Source organism: Brachionichthys hirsutus, chromosome 21 (genome assembly GCF_040956055.1).
Source record: "Brachionichthys hirsutus isolate HB-005 chromosome 21, CSIRO-AGI_Bhir_v1, whole genome shotgun sequence".
NCBI lineage: Eukaryota > Metazoa > Chordata > Actinopteri > Lophiiformes > Brachionichthyidae > Brachionichthys > Brachionichthys hirsutus.
In genome coordinates this window covers 1,391,991-1,405,849 of record NC_090917.1, presented here as the reverse complement: position 1 = coordinate 1,405,849, position 13,859 = coordinate 1,391,991, and the positions used below count along the sequence as shown (strand labels likewise).

The 13,859-nt window shown below is 55.2% G+C and overlaps 1 protein-coding gene across 1 annotated transcript; it reads right to left on the bottom strand.

The window, feature by feature from the left end:
* Nucleotides 1-3,487: 3,487 nt before the first annotated feature.
* Nucleotides 3,488-11,791, bottom strand: LOC137909901 (protein transport protein Sec24C-like). The gene is given in 27 exon segments (XM_068754332.1): nt 3,488-3,686; nt 3,807-3,896; nt 3,974-4,159; nt 4,246-4,425; nt 4,511-4,629; nt 4,714-4,852; nt 4,936-5,081; nt 5,166-5,262; nt 5,356-5,526; nt 5,612-5,728; nt 5,807-5,900; nt 5,980-6,171; nt 6,289-6,413; nt 6,519-6,634; nt 6,702-6,840; nt 7,281-7,408; nt 7,498-7,606; nt 8,004-8,072; nt 8,565-8,701; nt 8,784-9,386; nt 9,389-9,499; nt 9,592-9,767; nt 9,947-10,073; nt 10,289-10,369; nt 10,504-10,594; nt 10,596-10,683; nt 11,721-11,791. Coding segments are annotated over 26 exon segments (3,753 nt in total). The 5' UTR covers nt 10,665-10,683; nt 11,721-11,791; the 3' UTR covers nt 3,488-3,545.
* Nucleotides 11,792-13,859: the final 2,068 nt, after the last annotated feature.

Below are 13,859 nucleotides of genomic sequence, written 5' to 3'. Positions count from 1 at the left end.
CGTCGGTGAACCGAGTCGAAGTAGCGGTGGTTGCCATGGTCGGTGGCGGGAGTGGAGCCCGAGCCTCGGGGCACGGCGGTGGCTGGCTCTGGTCCGCGCGGAGGGTAGCCTAGCCTCCAATGCTGGAGCACCTTTCTGACAGGCAGGCAAGGCTGAAGAGGATAGAGAGGAGCAGAGACGGAAAGGGAGGGGGGAGGAGGAGGAGGGGTGTGTGTGTGCGTGCGTGCGTGTGTGCGCGCGGTAAAGGGAGGAATCCTCGCGAGAACAGGCGAGCTCAATAAAGTCACTGAAACGTGGAGGCGCTGGATCCTTTCTTCCGCCTAAATCTCCTTTTAGCTGTCGGCAGGTTCTTAGAGATGCTGCAATGGCTGCCTGAAGAACAGCACTCGCTTTATACCGGGGGGGGGAGATGCACCCCACCCTGGGTCACACCTCACTGCAGCACGGAGGCAAACCGTGACCCACGAGCACACGCACACGCAGACGCGCACTCCAGGGATCGATATCGATTAACGCAGGTCTCGCTCTCAGCAGCCGAAGGGCCGTTCCGAGCCGCCGGTTCTGCCTCGATGGTTTCCGCCGCCATCGAGCGGGTGCAACCTCTTGTCTTTCGGGGCTCCGGGCCTGGTGGCGCCGCCACGCAGATCCGGAGTGCCTCGCTAAATGTTTAATGTGAGTGGCGTGAGTGTGGGAGGCCGTCGGAGGACGGGCAGGTGGGGGCTGCAGCGTTTAGAGGCCTGCTCAGCGTGCGTGCGTGTGAGTGCGTGCGTGCGTGTGTGTGTGACCTGCTTCCAGAGGCAGAGAACACGATTTCACTTTGTGTGTGGTCGCCAGCGTGGGAACAGGAACCGAAAAGAGGGCTGAGATATTACGACGCAGCATCTGCAAGCGTAGCCTGTCGAAATACGTGGAGGGGAAGGAGGAGCAGGAGCAGGAGCAGGAGGCCTGCATGTGTGTGTGTGTTTGGATCCTATGAGGAGGAGGAGGAGGAGGAGCAGGGGCAGGAGGCCTGCATGTGTGTGTGTGTGTGTGCTCGGCTCCTAGGAGGAGGAGCAGGAAGGAGCAGGAGGCCTGCATGTGTGTGTGTGCTCGGCTCCTAGGAGGAGGAGCAGGAGCAGGAGGCCTGCATGTGTGTGTGTTGTGTGCTCAGCTCCTAGGAGGAGGAGCAGGAGGCCTGCATGTGTGTGTGTGTGTGCTCGGCTCCTCCTACGAGCAGGAGCAGGAGGCCTGCACGTGTGTGTGTGTGTGCTCGGCTCCTAGGAGGAGGAGCAGGAAGGAGCAGGAGGCCTGCATGTGCGTGTGCTCGGCTCCTAGGAGTAGGAGCAGGAAGGAGCAGGAGGCCTGCATGTGTGTGTGTGTGTGTGCTCGGCTCCTCCTACGAGCAGGAGCAGGAGGCCTGCACGTGTGTGTGTGTGTGCTCGGCTCCTAGGAGGAGGAGCAGGAAGGAGCAGGAGGCCTGCATGTGTGTGTGCTCGGCTCCTAGGAGCCCTCCGCTGCTGCCCTCCTTTTCCTACGTACCAAGTTAACCCCGCCTGCTCTCCTACTCTTCCTCCTCCACCTCCTCGTCCTCCACATAAGTTACATAATTTCTGAACTCCTCGGCCCTTTATCTCACGCCAACCACGCGCACACACACGCACGCACACGCACGCACACTACGCCTTGATGAAAGACAGAGGAGGGAAGGAGGAGTAAGAAATGCAGGAGGCAGGGAAGAGAAATGTTCGGATGTTTCGGCTGAAATGAGAGTGAGGAAGAAGAGCGAAGTCAGACCTCGTCCTCTTCCTCTTCCTCTTCCGCATGCGGCACATGTGGGACGGCACTTTACACCGACTTCCTCCCGAATGTTGCAGAGGAAAATGTAAATGAATCGATATAACATATATTGCAATATCTTTTTAGAGGTCTTCCTTACGAAGCTATGAATCTACTGGAATAAATAAAAAAATAAAAAAATAAGAGACGCTCTAATAATGTAAACCGGAAATAAACTGCACTCTCCTGCTACACAAGGGCTCCCCCTAGTGGCGGCTCTACGTTTGGGGGATTTGGCTTGAAGTTACGGAAAGAAAGTCCATGTAAGAGGAATAATTTAACAGAACACGGTCCAGAGCCAAACCCGCAAACCGAGCTGGTGCTGAAATAAGACAAAAATATTTGTATATTTACTTTAAATATGTAGTTATGATTAAAAATCAAAGCACTCTGCTGCATCCCTTTGACGTCGCTTTATTGAAGGTGTGATTCTGAAATGTTTTCTCTACAAATATACTAGTTTGCATACTCCACGTGTATTTTGGTGCAAGACCTCCATTTTACAGCCATTTCTGTTGTTTGGATATTAAATCAAGATCACAGAAAGTGAATGAAACAAAAATTACCTTTGAATAAACCTGAACTGGACCAGTCGTGTACGCTAATAAAAACACAGGAGGGCGAAGCACAAGGTGGGATCTCACTTTTAACAATCATTTTTATTAGCAGTCCCAAGAGGCAATGGAAAAAAAAAAAACATAAATCAAAGGAAACAGGAAGAGAAAAGAAGAATACAGTGGAGACAGAGGGCCGTGAAAAGGATAGACGGAACAGAGGGCTGCTCACACGCCAAACGGCCAAAAACGTCATCAATGAAGACCGGCTTGAGCCCCGTGGGTCGTGTGCGTGTGTGTGTGTGTGTGTGTGTTGCCTGATCCCTCTGTTCCACAGGAGAAATTCACCAGGACCGACCCCACATTGACACTCCCACCCACAAACAAAAGCCTAACTGAGGCACCCCCCCCCCCCCCATAAAGCCCGGATTCTGCTTTTGACCTCTTTAAAGAACCGTTGATGAACCCACAGCTGTCCAGGCAGGTTTCCTCTATAGATTATATATCTTTATTTACACACTGAACAGCCTCCGATGTCATCCGGTTGTTCATTTCTGATTTTTGGAAGCAGCTCTTTGCATTTTGAACATTTAAATACCCAGGAAGGCCGAAACACACGACCCTCAGCGGAGGGTCGCCGCGGAAACGGATCGCGTTCTTCACTTCAAGTTCATGCCTTTGTTCAAACCGCTGAAAGGAGTCGTGACATCGGAGAACGAAACGCAGCAGTAACCTGCGAACACCTGACCCAAATATTTACATACTCCGCTGATGCTTTTCCAGGGGGGGGGGGGGGGTCAAAAGGTCGTCGGATTGTACACCAGTAAGGATGGGGGGGGGGCAGCAGGCGACTCGTCCTCTCTCTCTCACACACACACACACACACCTGCAGAGGGTGCACTAAGGCCATGATTAAAGAAGAAACAGAAACCGCATTAATGTCAGGAGACGCCCTTCATCAGGATTCAATCATATAAAAAGTGTTTGTCGCTCCGTTGCATACGTAGTTGTTCAGTTGTGTATGTACAATACCCCCCCCCCCCCTCCCTCCCCCCCATCAGTTGTTGCGCTCCTGTTGTGTTGGAGCAGCAGGATCTGCCAGCCGGCGACTGACGAGACAACAAAGGCTTTAGTTTAAGGGGGGGGGGGGGTAAACCGGGGAGGGTCCGGGAGGGTCTAGCTGAGAAGCTGTCGGATCTCCTTGTGCATGTGACACAGGAAGTCCACGTACGACGCCCCCCCGCTGGCGCTCTTGTCCTCCACCAGGAAATGCCTGAAGATCAGCTCGGCTTTATCTTCCTGTTTCACCAGCATCAGCTGGAAACGAGAGGAGGAGAGAGAGGCGGGGGGGGGGGTGAGGAAGAAGAGAGGAAGAGCCAGCGGGACGGGATAAAGCAGCCGAACGCTGAACGGGCGCCGGACGGCAGGAGGCCTCACCTTCATGTACCGCGATCGCTGCGCCCGGAAGGCGCCGACCATCTCTCTCAGGCGTTCGGAGAAGGGGTTGTCCAGCGACGGCAGGCTGGTCTGGAGCAGAGCGGACGTTAATAAAACCTCGGCCGGGTGAGGCCGGGTGAGGCGGAGGAGCGACCCGGGTCTCTCACCATGCTCGGGTCCAGCTGGCTGAAACTCGCCGTGCCGAACATGCTGAGCAGCAGCTCCTGCTGAACGCTGGCCCCCACCCACAGGAAGAGGTGGAGCCCCGTCTCCAGGAGGTAAACGCCGCCTTTAGAGAGTCTCTCCTCGGAGCCCCTCACCGCCACCGGCAACGAATCGCTTTCCAGTTTGATCTGGGGGGGGGGGGGGCCATTATGAAGAACGGTCTATTTATCGATCGCAGCGTTTGCCGTGCGGCGGAGGCCTTGTCGCGTCTCACCAGCGGCAGCAGGCGGGGGTAGAAGAACACGTGGCTCTCCGCCACGTCCATGCAGCTGACCAGCTGCCTCAGGTAGGCCCGATCGTCCAATGAGACGTCGCCTCCCGGCAGCAGGACGTCGCCTTTCAGCACGCAGTTCAGGTAGACCGGAAGCAGCTTCATGCACTCCGGGAGGATCAGCTGGGAAACGGGGGGAGGGAGGGTTAGCATAAGTCTCAGAGCCACAGAGAGAAACTCTCCAGGTGTTCCGCAGGGCGATCCGTACCTGGCCGGCGGATGACGGGCTCGCACAGTGCTTCCTGTAGCAGGCCAGGATTTGAGCGCACTGGTTGATCAGGGTCTCTCTCACCGCCTTGGTGGGATTGTTGAGGACGCCGCGGAACGCTGCGGCACACGACACACGCGGAGTCCAGCGCGGTTTAAGCCCCGCCTCCACGCGCTCTTCCCCCCCCCCGATGAGTAACTCACCGTATTTGGAGAAGTAGTTGATGATGCTGTCGGTCTCGCAGTTGCGGTAGAGGTCCGCCAGCTGGGAGCAGCAGTTGACCGCCATGTTGTGGACGCGGAGACGCCTCTGGCCGCTGCAGCTGGTGTAGAGCACGGCGCACTAAAAGGGCGAAACGCGCCATTTAGAAAGGAACCCGCAGACAAACTCAGAAAGCAAAGGGGGGGGGGGGGGGGCGTCCACACCTGCATGAGCGCCCCCGCCTCCTCGCTGAGCTTGTCGTCGTGCTTGAACTCCACGGTGATGGCCTTGTCACAGTCCAGGCCGGCCAGCTCCACGTCCGTGGTGTTGCTCATGAAGAAGGAGCCAAAGAAGTCGGTTGCTCGGATACCTGCGGGGACAGAGGACAGTCTGACATAGGGGGGGGGGGTTCCATCGGGGGGAAGACTCGTCTCAGGCGAGGGAGGAGGCTCACCTGTGCTGGTCCGCACCCTCATGACGGCGTCGAACCCGACCAGCTTCTGGACGTCTCTCCTGAGGTCGTTCAGGAACCGCTCCTCGTCCGACCCGGCCTGCAGCGCGGAAAACGAACGCCGCCGGGCGCTTAAGGATCAAACGGTTCAGATGATCCGTCGGGCGTTTCAGCAAAAATGTCAAGGCGGAACCTGGAAGTAGGTGTATTTGTAGACAGAACCTCCGGTGGACACGGGAACCACCGCCAGCGTGGCGACGTCCACGTACTGGTTGGGGAAGAGGAAGAGATCCACGCAGCAGCCTTGGGCGACGCACTCCTTCGCCAGGGAGTTGTAGAAACTGACCTGGGGCTGAAACAGGGACTGAGGACGACAGGGGGCGGAGAGTCCTTCTCAGAGATCAGCTGAAACACAACGCAGTCACAAACCCGCCGCCGGTCTTGAATACCTTCTCCTTGTCCGTCCCGATCAGCTTCCTGTCTTCCCGGTTCTTCAGTTTCCCGGGCGCCTCTGCGATCGGCAGGGAGGTGTGAAACACAAACAGCTTCCCAGAGCAGTCCGCCGCCTGAGACACGACAGAGCGGCACGGAGACGATCAGGGACAACCGGCGGTTCCGTCCCGACTCGGCGGGCCGCGTTTTACCTTCAGTGCCTCCAGACCCGCCTGGATGACGGGTCCGAAGACGGTCTCCGTCTCCCTGGTGTCTGCGAACATCTGCGGGATCTGGTCCAGCAAACTGGGAAACGCAGACAAAGTTAAATCCGACCCCCACCCCCCGAGTCCTTTGAAGAAAGACCCGACGTCGGCCGCCTCACCTCTCGATAACGAGCCGGCTCTCATCGACGTCGACCAGGAAACCGTCAAGCAGCGGCAAAAACATGTCGGAGACATCCGACACCACCAACATCTGGGGTTGGGCCAAGCTGGACTTGACGTTGTAGAAGTGCAAAACCTTGTTGTAGGTGACAAAGCCCACCTGGACCACGGAGTCCATTTCTGGGTTCTCCCTGAATGTGAAAGCGGGAGGAAATGGGCGGAGCGTCATCGCCCTCCGGAGGACATGTTTGTATCTCTTCTTCGCCGTCTTCTTTCCCTTTCCTCCCGTCTTTGTGCGTTTTGATTACCTGGGCAGAAGGTCCAGGAGGGTCTTGAGCTCCTGGCAGACGATGCTGACCATGCCGCTCTTCACGGCGTTGTAGGACACGTCGATTAGGAAGATGAAGGCCGGAGGCTGAGGAAGCTTGTTGTTCTGGGAAGTAAGAGAATGCCGTCAGAAACGTCTGGCTGAAGCTTCCGTCTGCTCCGGATCTAAAGTCCCGGGTAAAGACCTGCTTTGCCCTGATCCAGGACTCACCTTACAGTAGTCAACGGTGGCCAGGAACTCGTAGCTTCCCAGCGAGAGCTCCGGTCTGTCGTAGCAGTCCACCCTCTTCCCAGTGTGGTCCAGATGCTGGAAGTAATACGGAGGCACTGGAGAGAACGGGAGACGTCACCTCAGAAGAACCTTTAGATGCAGGAGCGGCGGGTTCAGACTCACCCTCAGTGACGCAGCTGCAGAACCCGCACTGGAAGCGCCGCCCCCCCTCTATGAACTGCATGTACGGACACATGTAGGCCTTGCAACGGTTGCAGCGGATCGGACCCCCCTCCCCGTGGTCCACCAGGTACGGCGGGCTCTGGACAAGAGATGCAATGAAAGAAGCGACTTCATTCAGCTTCAGAAAGGGGAGGGACACATTTGCTCAAACAGGAAGTGACACGCGGCCCGCCCCGCCCCCCTCCCTCTTTATCGTCAAACTCTTTGTTCGGCCAAAATGATGCAACACGAGACGAAACCAGCTCGTGTCCTCGCCACCGCTGTGGTTCCAGGACAGATTATCCCGGAGAATAACCACCTTTCAGGCGCTGCCCTGGAAAATAATCTCTTTTCAAACCAGGCCGTGGGCGGAAACCGTCCAGATGTAAGGAAATCCCCCCCCCCCCCCCCCCGACAACAGCGAGCAGGCTAACAAACCCGTTTACACCTAATCACGGAGAAGAGGATTCTTTTAGCCATTTTGTGCGTTTTGAGATCTGAAAGCGGACTCCACGTCCCCGCCGCCTCTCAGCCCCTCACCTCATCCGGCGGCAGCGTGGCGAGGGGCTTGATGACGGCGGCCAGCGGCACCTGAGACTGCTTGGCCATATCGGCTGTGCAGGGGATGTTGTAGGCCGTGCAGCGGACAAACCGGGGACTGGCATTCCCTAAAAACACACACATTAGCTAGCGTTAGCGTCACCCCCACCCCCACGGACGACGCCCCCACCGCCTCAGCGGGGGACAGAGAACTGACCTTGGTCTTTGACCTGGAAGCTGGTGGTGACCAGCGGCGGGGCCTGACCTCTGACCCCTGTGGCGAACGGCTCGGTGGTCTTCGCCTTGTCGTCCTCTATTACCTGGATCTGAGGGGGGGGCAACGAAAACAAGGAATCACTTCCATGCATGTTTATGGAAAGATGGCGCCCGCAACTCGGAAAGTCTACGAGCTGACGTTTAAAACCCATGCAGGATGGGTGACAAATGACATCCCTGGAATAATAAGTCAGGCTTCATGCCAGGTCAAAATATGAAGGCTGGCATGCAGGGTGGGGGGGGGGGGGGGGGCTTTGAAGGTGCCTACTTTGAAAGTGCCTACTTTAAATTTAGATGTATGTTCCTAAAACAGAGAAATACGGAAGACGTTCCGACAGGGATCCGTCCTCAGTGCTGAGGTTTAGAGGGAGCCGAGAGGAGGTGAAAGCGGAGGAGGAGACATGATGAAAGGAGGAGGAGGAGGAGGGAGACACACAGGAGACTTACTGGGCTGGGGATAGCGTCTGGGTCTATTCTATGTCTTGATTTCTGCACAGCCGGCATGTCAGGCGGTTGCTTTGCATTCAAAAGTTTGTCCAGCAAAATGTGCAAAACAGGACAAAGCAAATGAATACGAAGGGCGTAAATATAAAAAAGGAGAGCGAGAGGAGAGTCAACGGGACTCCGCTGGGTTACAGGCAGCGCTGCTGTTATTCAGACAGACACGGATCGGTGTTATTGATTACAGATTAGTGCAGCTGCAGATTACGACACTGAAGAGCAAGACAGATACAGACGGGCTAACCGGTAGCCCGACACGCATGCTACGTAGAACGCTAACAGCGGGCTACAAAGGGGAACTATTATAATAAGAAATAATACTTTTAATTACAGAAATGAAATCTAAGATTTGGGGAGATTTTGAAGAGTTAAAAGCCCCATTTAGATTGAAATGATTGATTTGATAAAAGAAATCAGCATTAAAAAAAGTTTAATTACAGTATAGACATTACTTCATAACACATGGTGTGTGTGTGTGTGTGTGTGTGTGTGTGTGTGCGCGCTCACCGGGCTAGGAATGGCATCTGGGTCTAGTCTTTTCTGTACAGCAGGGGCAGGAGCCGGTGCTGGGGCTCCGTAGTTCTGTTGCCCAGGATAAGGGCCTGCATATCCGGGCTGGGGGGCCCTCGCCTGCCCAAACGCACCTGAGCAGGAGGAGACAACGCGTCAGCGTCGGAGGAAACCACTGGAATCTACGCCGGGTCTACCAGGAGGCCGCCTCCTCACCGTTCTGCTGAGGGGAGTACCCCCCCTGCATGCCGGGCTGAGGTGGAGGCTGCTGCAGGGGGCCGGGGGGGCCGGGGGGACCTTGCGGTCTTGGAGGCAGGTGGTTGCTCTGAGCCATGGATGTGGGGGGCATCTGAGCACCGGGAGGAGGATGACCCGTGTGATACGGTGACGGCTGGGATGGAGGGGGCTGCATTTGGGGTGGCATAGGGCCTGGATACCTAGGAGGAGCAGAGGATGTGGGGGGGCCAGGAGGAGGAAGAGATCCGGCATGGGAGGAAGGTGGGAAGGAGCCCTGGGCAGGTGGAGACGGCCCGGACATGTAGGTGGGCTGGCTGACAGGTGTGGGTGCTGAGGAGAAGGGGGGCTGGGACGCAGGGAACTGCTGATGTGGGTGGGGCGCTGGGGGAGCAGGAGCTTGGTGCGGGGGCACGGGACCCGAGTAGGAGGTGGGAGGGAAGGTTTGCTGGAAGGAGAGAGGAGGTGGCGCAGAGGAGGGGAACTGCTGCTGAGAGGTAGGGGGGGGGGCAGAAGAGCCGAACGGCTGTTGGGAAGGAGGCGGGGGGCCGCCGTAGTATTGCTGAGAAGCTGCGGGGCCGCTGGGGGAGGTGGCTGGGTCGGGGTGGAGGACGTAGGGGGTGGAGCGTGGGTGTAGGTGGGCGGAGCTGGAGCCGAGTAGGCGGTACTAACAGGCAGCTGGGAGGTGTGAGGCGGAGCTGAGGAGGGAGTCACACACACACACACATTAATTCCAGGTGACATAAGACACGCCCCCAGCCACACTCAGTAAACATCAATAAACACGTACCGTATCCTGGCCCCGGCCCGGCGGGGGTGGGCGGCGCCGAGGCGACGTGCATCCCGGTCATCTGGTCAGTGACCTGCTGCATTGTGGGCGGGGCCCCGTAGCGCGGGGGATAGGAAGAATGTGGCGCCCCCGACACGTTCATGGCTCCGTGGCTGAACGGCTGAGACACGGGAGGCCTGGAATCAAAAAAAGCATCCCGGCATAATTCTACGTCCTCGAGCGGCCGCTTCTCCAACGGGAGGAGAGTCGACCTTTTCTCCGTCTCCTTGGCGATGTATATCAAACCCGCCTCATGCCTGGCCATCTTTTTCTCACTCCACAGCGCCGCCCCCCTCGTCTCCCCACCTGTGATTACCTGGGTGCTGCTTGCGTCATAACTGGGGGGCCGTTCTGCATGTCTCCTCGACCCTGAGTGTATTGATTATATGCTTGAGGCGCTGAGACCGGCGCGGCCCCGCGTGCCGGAGGAACCCTGGAAGGACCTGAAACACGGGGACAAAAGGTTAGAAACACGCCACGCAAAACGCACGTTCATCGCCGCGACAACCAATCCTGATTAGAGCAGCAATCTAAACATGGCTACTGCTGCCGGGTTGAGAAAGTCTTCCAACAACGCGTGCAAGTAAAAAGAGATAACCCGACGACTGCGGAACAAGTGGAGCGCGAAAAGAGCCAGGTCGAAAGATGAGGCCGTTACCCAAGTCAAGAGGGGTGCAAAGGTCAGCGGCTGGGCTGGCAGTCACAGCCTTAGAGGGAAAGTTTGGGAAAGGAGAGTAACCTGAAATAGAAGGAAAGAGGGAGAGACAGCAGATAGAGGGTGGCGTGGAGGAATGAGTGAAGCGACATGGAGACACCGCAGGGTTTCAGCTCAGGCCGACGGCGAGCCGCGCAAGCCTTCTTCTGCCGTCTTACCTTGCGGCGGCGCTCCGGGCTGGCAGGCTGCGGCCGGGCCGTTGTAGGGGCCGTAAGGGGCGGGATACCCCCCGTCTAGGGGCGCGTAGCCAAGGCTGGGCATAGCCAGGGTGGGGCTGGCCATACGGGGAGGCCACTGGAGTGTGCTGGTTTACATTCATCCTCAGTTCATCCCTAAATCTGGATAGAATTGTGACAATTTTACACACAAAGAATGTAAAATTGCAAAGACTTTTTCAGGCCCTTTCAAAGCTCATAGAGACGCTCATGATCCGGACGCCTGTCTGTGTCTCCCGGAGCAGAGCCAGTCTGTGCACACAATATAAACAGAGCCAATTTACTTAGATTCTCTATTCAAAGGACAAAGGACAGCCTTATCTCCGCCCGTAGCCGCGGTCATTCTAAGAATGCAATCAGACTTCATTTTCAGTTTTGAAAACTCGGTTCAACACAACAGAAAAGCAACAGCAGCGCACAAGAGGAGGGTAGTTTTCTCATTTGTCTTCTGGAGACTTAACTTTATATGAGAAGAGATGAGTATCATCTAACAGACGGGCTAAACGAGCGGTGGCCTTTGAATAATTCAGCAGTGTAAGGTGCCACGGATCACCGCTACGGCTATTTAGTACGTCGGGCCTACGCGGTGACCCACATCCGGCTGTCCTGCCCGGGTCGAAACATGAAGCTCTAGCAAACGCAGAAAACACGAGAAAACGTATCCCGAACTTTATGTAGTTAATAATTGACAAGTGGCAGTAAAATCACGCGCAAAGTTTGTCGGGGTAAAGTACGAAAAGCACCAAATGAGTGGATAGCTGACGTATAGCAGCATGCTAACAAGAGCAGCCTCGGCTAGCTAGCGTTCCAAAAACAAGACATGTCAGTGAAAACACATAGCCCGCTTAGCACCTGCTGTTGCTAATAGGTATGTAGCCAACAAGCCGTAAGAAACTGGTCCTCTTTGACGGCTAGCCCATCTTGCTAACGTTAGCAACAACAACGCTCCAGTGATGACAGCAAGCAGCTGGATCAGCTGTGACCATTACGGAACAGCCGGCGCTAGCATTGTCTTAGCTAGGTTTAGCTTAGCTACTTCACCAGAGCGGACGCTAGCCGCACTGTAGCATTAGCTAGCGTTAGCAAACGTAGCACAAGATAAGCTACCCCGCTGGAAACACCGGTCAAAAAATGTGAAGATTTAAAAGATCAAACCCTACCTTTGAAGTTAGGTAATTATTAGGACTATCCTTTGTCTGCGGTAGAGCCTGAATGCCGGGGCCCGGTGAACTGTGAAGCCGACGCCGTCCCAGGGTGCATTCACTAATCCCTTCTTGGTATCGGAGGGGGGACATTCAGCGGAACTGCCGCAGCGCTGTGCCACGTCCACATCCGGACACCGCGCAGCGACTCCCCCCCCCGGAGCGCGAGCCCAGCACCGACTCCAGCGCTGGATTTTAACCAACTGTGATCAATAATAACAATGATCGACAGATTTTCCCACACGCGACACTCTAGATTTAAATGCCAGAGTTTTCTGTTTAAAGTTGATTATGGTGAAATCGAAGGGTTTAAATATGAAATGTAATTGTATTTATCCTTCATTTAAACAGAAAGGTCCCTTTGAGATTAAATTATCTCTTCAGCATCCATCGTTTCTAAATCACCACTGCATTGTCAAACAAACCCACCCTTACGAAAATGTAAGAGAGTATAATGAAGGTTTATTAATTAAGATGATGCTCGTTGCTTTTAGGTTGGGATTTGGGATCCTGGGTCTGCTGGCCAGGCTGGCTATGGGGGGGGGGGGGGGGTCAAAGAGGGAGTGGTGCAGTTATTTCGGGAGGGGTATATCAGCAAGCGTCCCTTCCTGAGTACCCTCCCTCCGACCCAGCATTCCTGGATAAGCCTGCCACCTCCTCATGAGTTGGGGGGGGGCACGATCATGGAGAGGCGCTTTGGGTTCCCGTCACATTCATTTATACATGCAGAGCGTGAGGAGCAACATAGCATCCTCTCTCTCTCTCACACACACACACACACACACAGCAGGCCGTGAGCAGGGATGGTAGCGGAGGAGATCGTGGTCTCCCTCTCAGGAGGAGCTCCGTGGGGCTTCAGGCTGCAGGGAGGAGCAGAGGAGCAGAAACCTCTCCAGGTGTCCAAGGTATGGAGGAGCGGCGGAGGCAGCGGGGGGGCTCGGCCATAATTCAAGCTTTGTCTCGTCCTCATTATCCGTTTCAGCTCTTCTGTTGTTCACATCTTTAGAGGAAGGTGATTTATTTCTTTTTGCGTCTGTGTTTGTACTCGCTGACGTTCTAGATCGTTCTCTCTCTATGAAGTAAATCTATTCTGGAGAGCAGGAGCGTGACTCCCTCATACCGGCCCCCCAGCAAAAGCCCCCGTTTATCTGGGATTTCCAGCAGATAAGGTCACCTTTAAAAAAGCGAGTCTGGTCAGTGTGGGGCGCCGCTCGTCGGCGAATGTGCGCGTTCCACATCTCCCGTGTGTGTCGATAAGCCTGATGGGGAGAGGAGGATCAGAATAGATCATTTAAGTGGAGCTGGAAGGCGATCACGGAAAAATGCCTCATGAACACAGAATATGAAACACACACACACACGTTCATGAACATCAGTGTGTGTGTGTGTGTGGGTGGGGTGTGTGTTGTAGAAATGTTTTCCACCTGTCACTTCATGATGTTTTATTTTAAAAAAACAGCAATAACCCCAAAAAAAATTCTCTGTTTCTCCGTCTGTCTCGGAATGCGGCTGATTTTCCCCACGAGGTTTTATTTTGAGTACGAGGGGAACATATGGTGACCGCCGGGGGGGGGGGGGGTGCAGCTGCTTGAACTCCCTCTTTCATGATGTGTGTTTATGCACACATTTGTCTGTATTAAACACAATAGTAATAGGCCGTCCTGCGTGTGAAGCTGGAACATCGAGACGCTGATAAGGGAAAATTCTTTCCTCTTGAAAGTCCAACAAGGTGTGTGAACACTGAGATAAGTGAGTGTAGTGTGTGTGAGCCCCCCCCCCCCCCCCCCCCCACACACACACACACACACGCTGCCTGATGGGTGCTATGACATCATCATCGACAGGTTATTTCGATGCAGGAGAGAGACGTCTGTCCCCAAACGCATAAATGATTCCACAAGTTTCATCTCTGTCACATAAAAGGCTTATAGTGCATATCATAGTAGATACTACAGTATAGTACTCTATACTATACGATCTAATATTGTATAGGGGAAGCTTAAGGAGCGTGAATTAGAATGAACGACGTGTGGTGGAACCCGCCGGCCTGAAGCGGTTCCTCCCTCGCCTCCCTGCAGGTACGGAGACGCAGCAAAG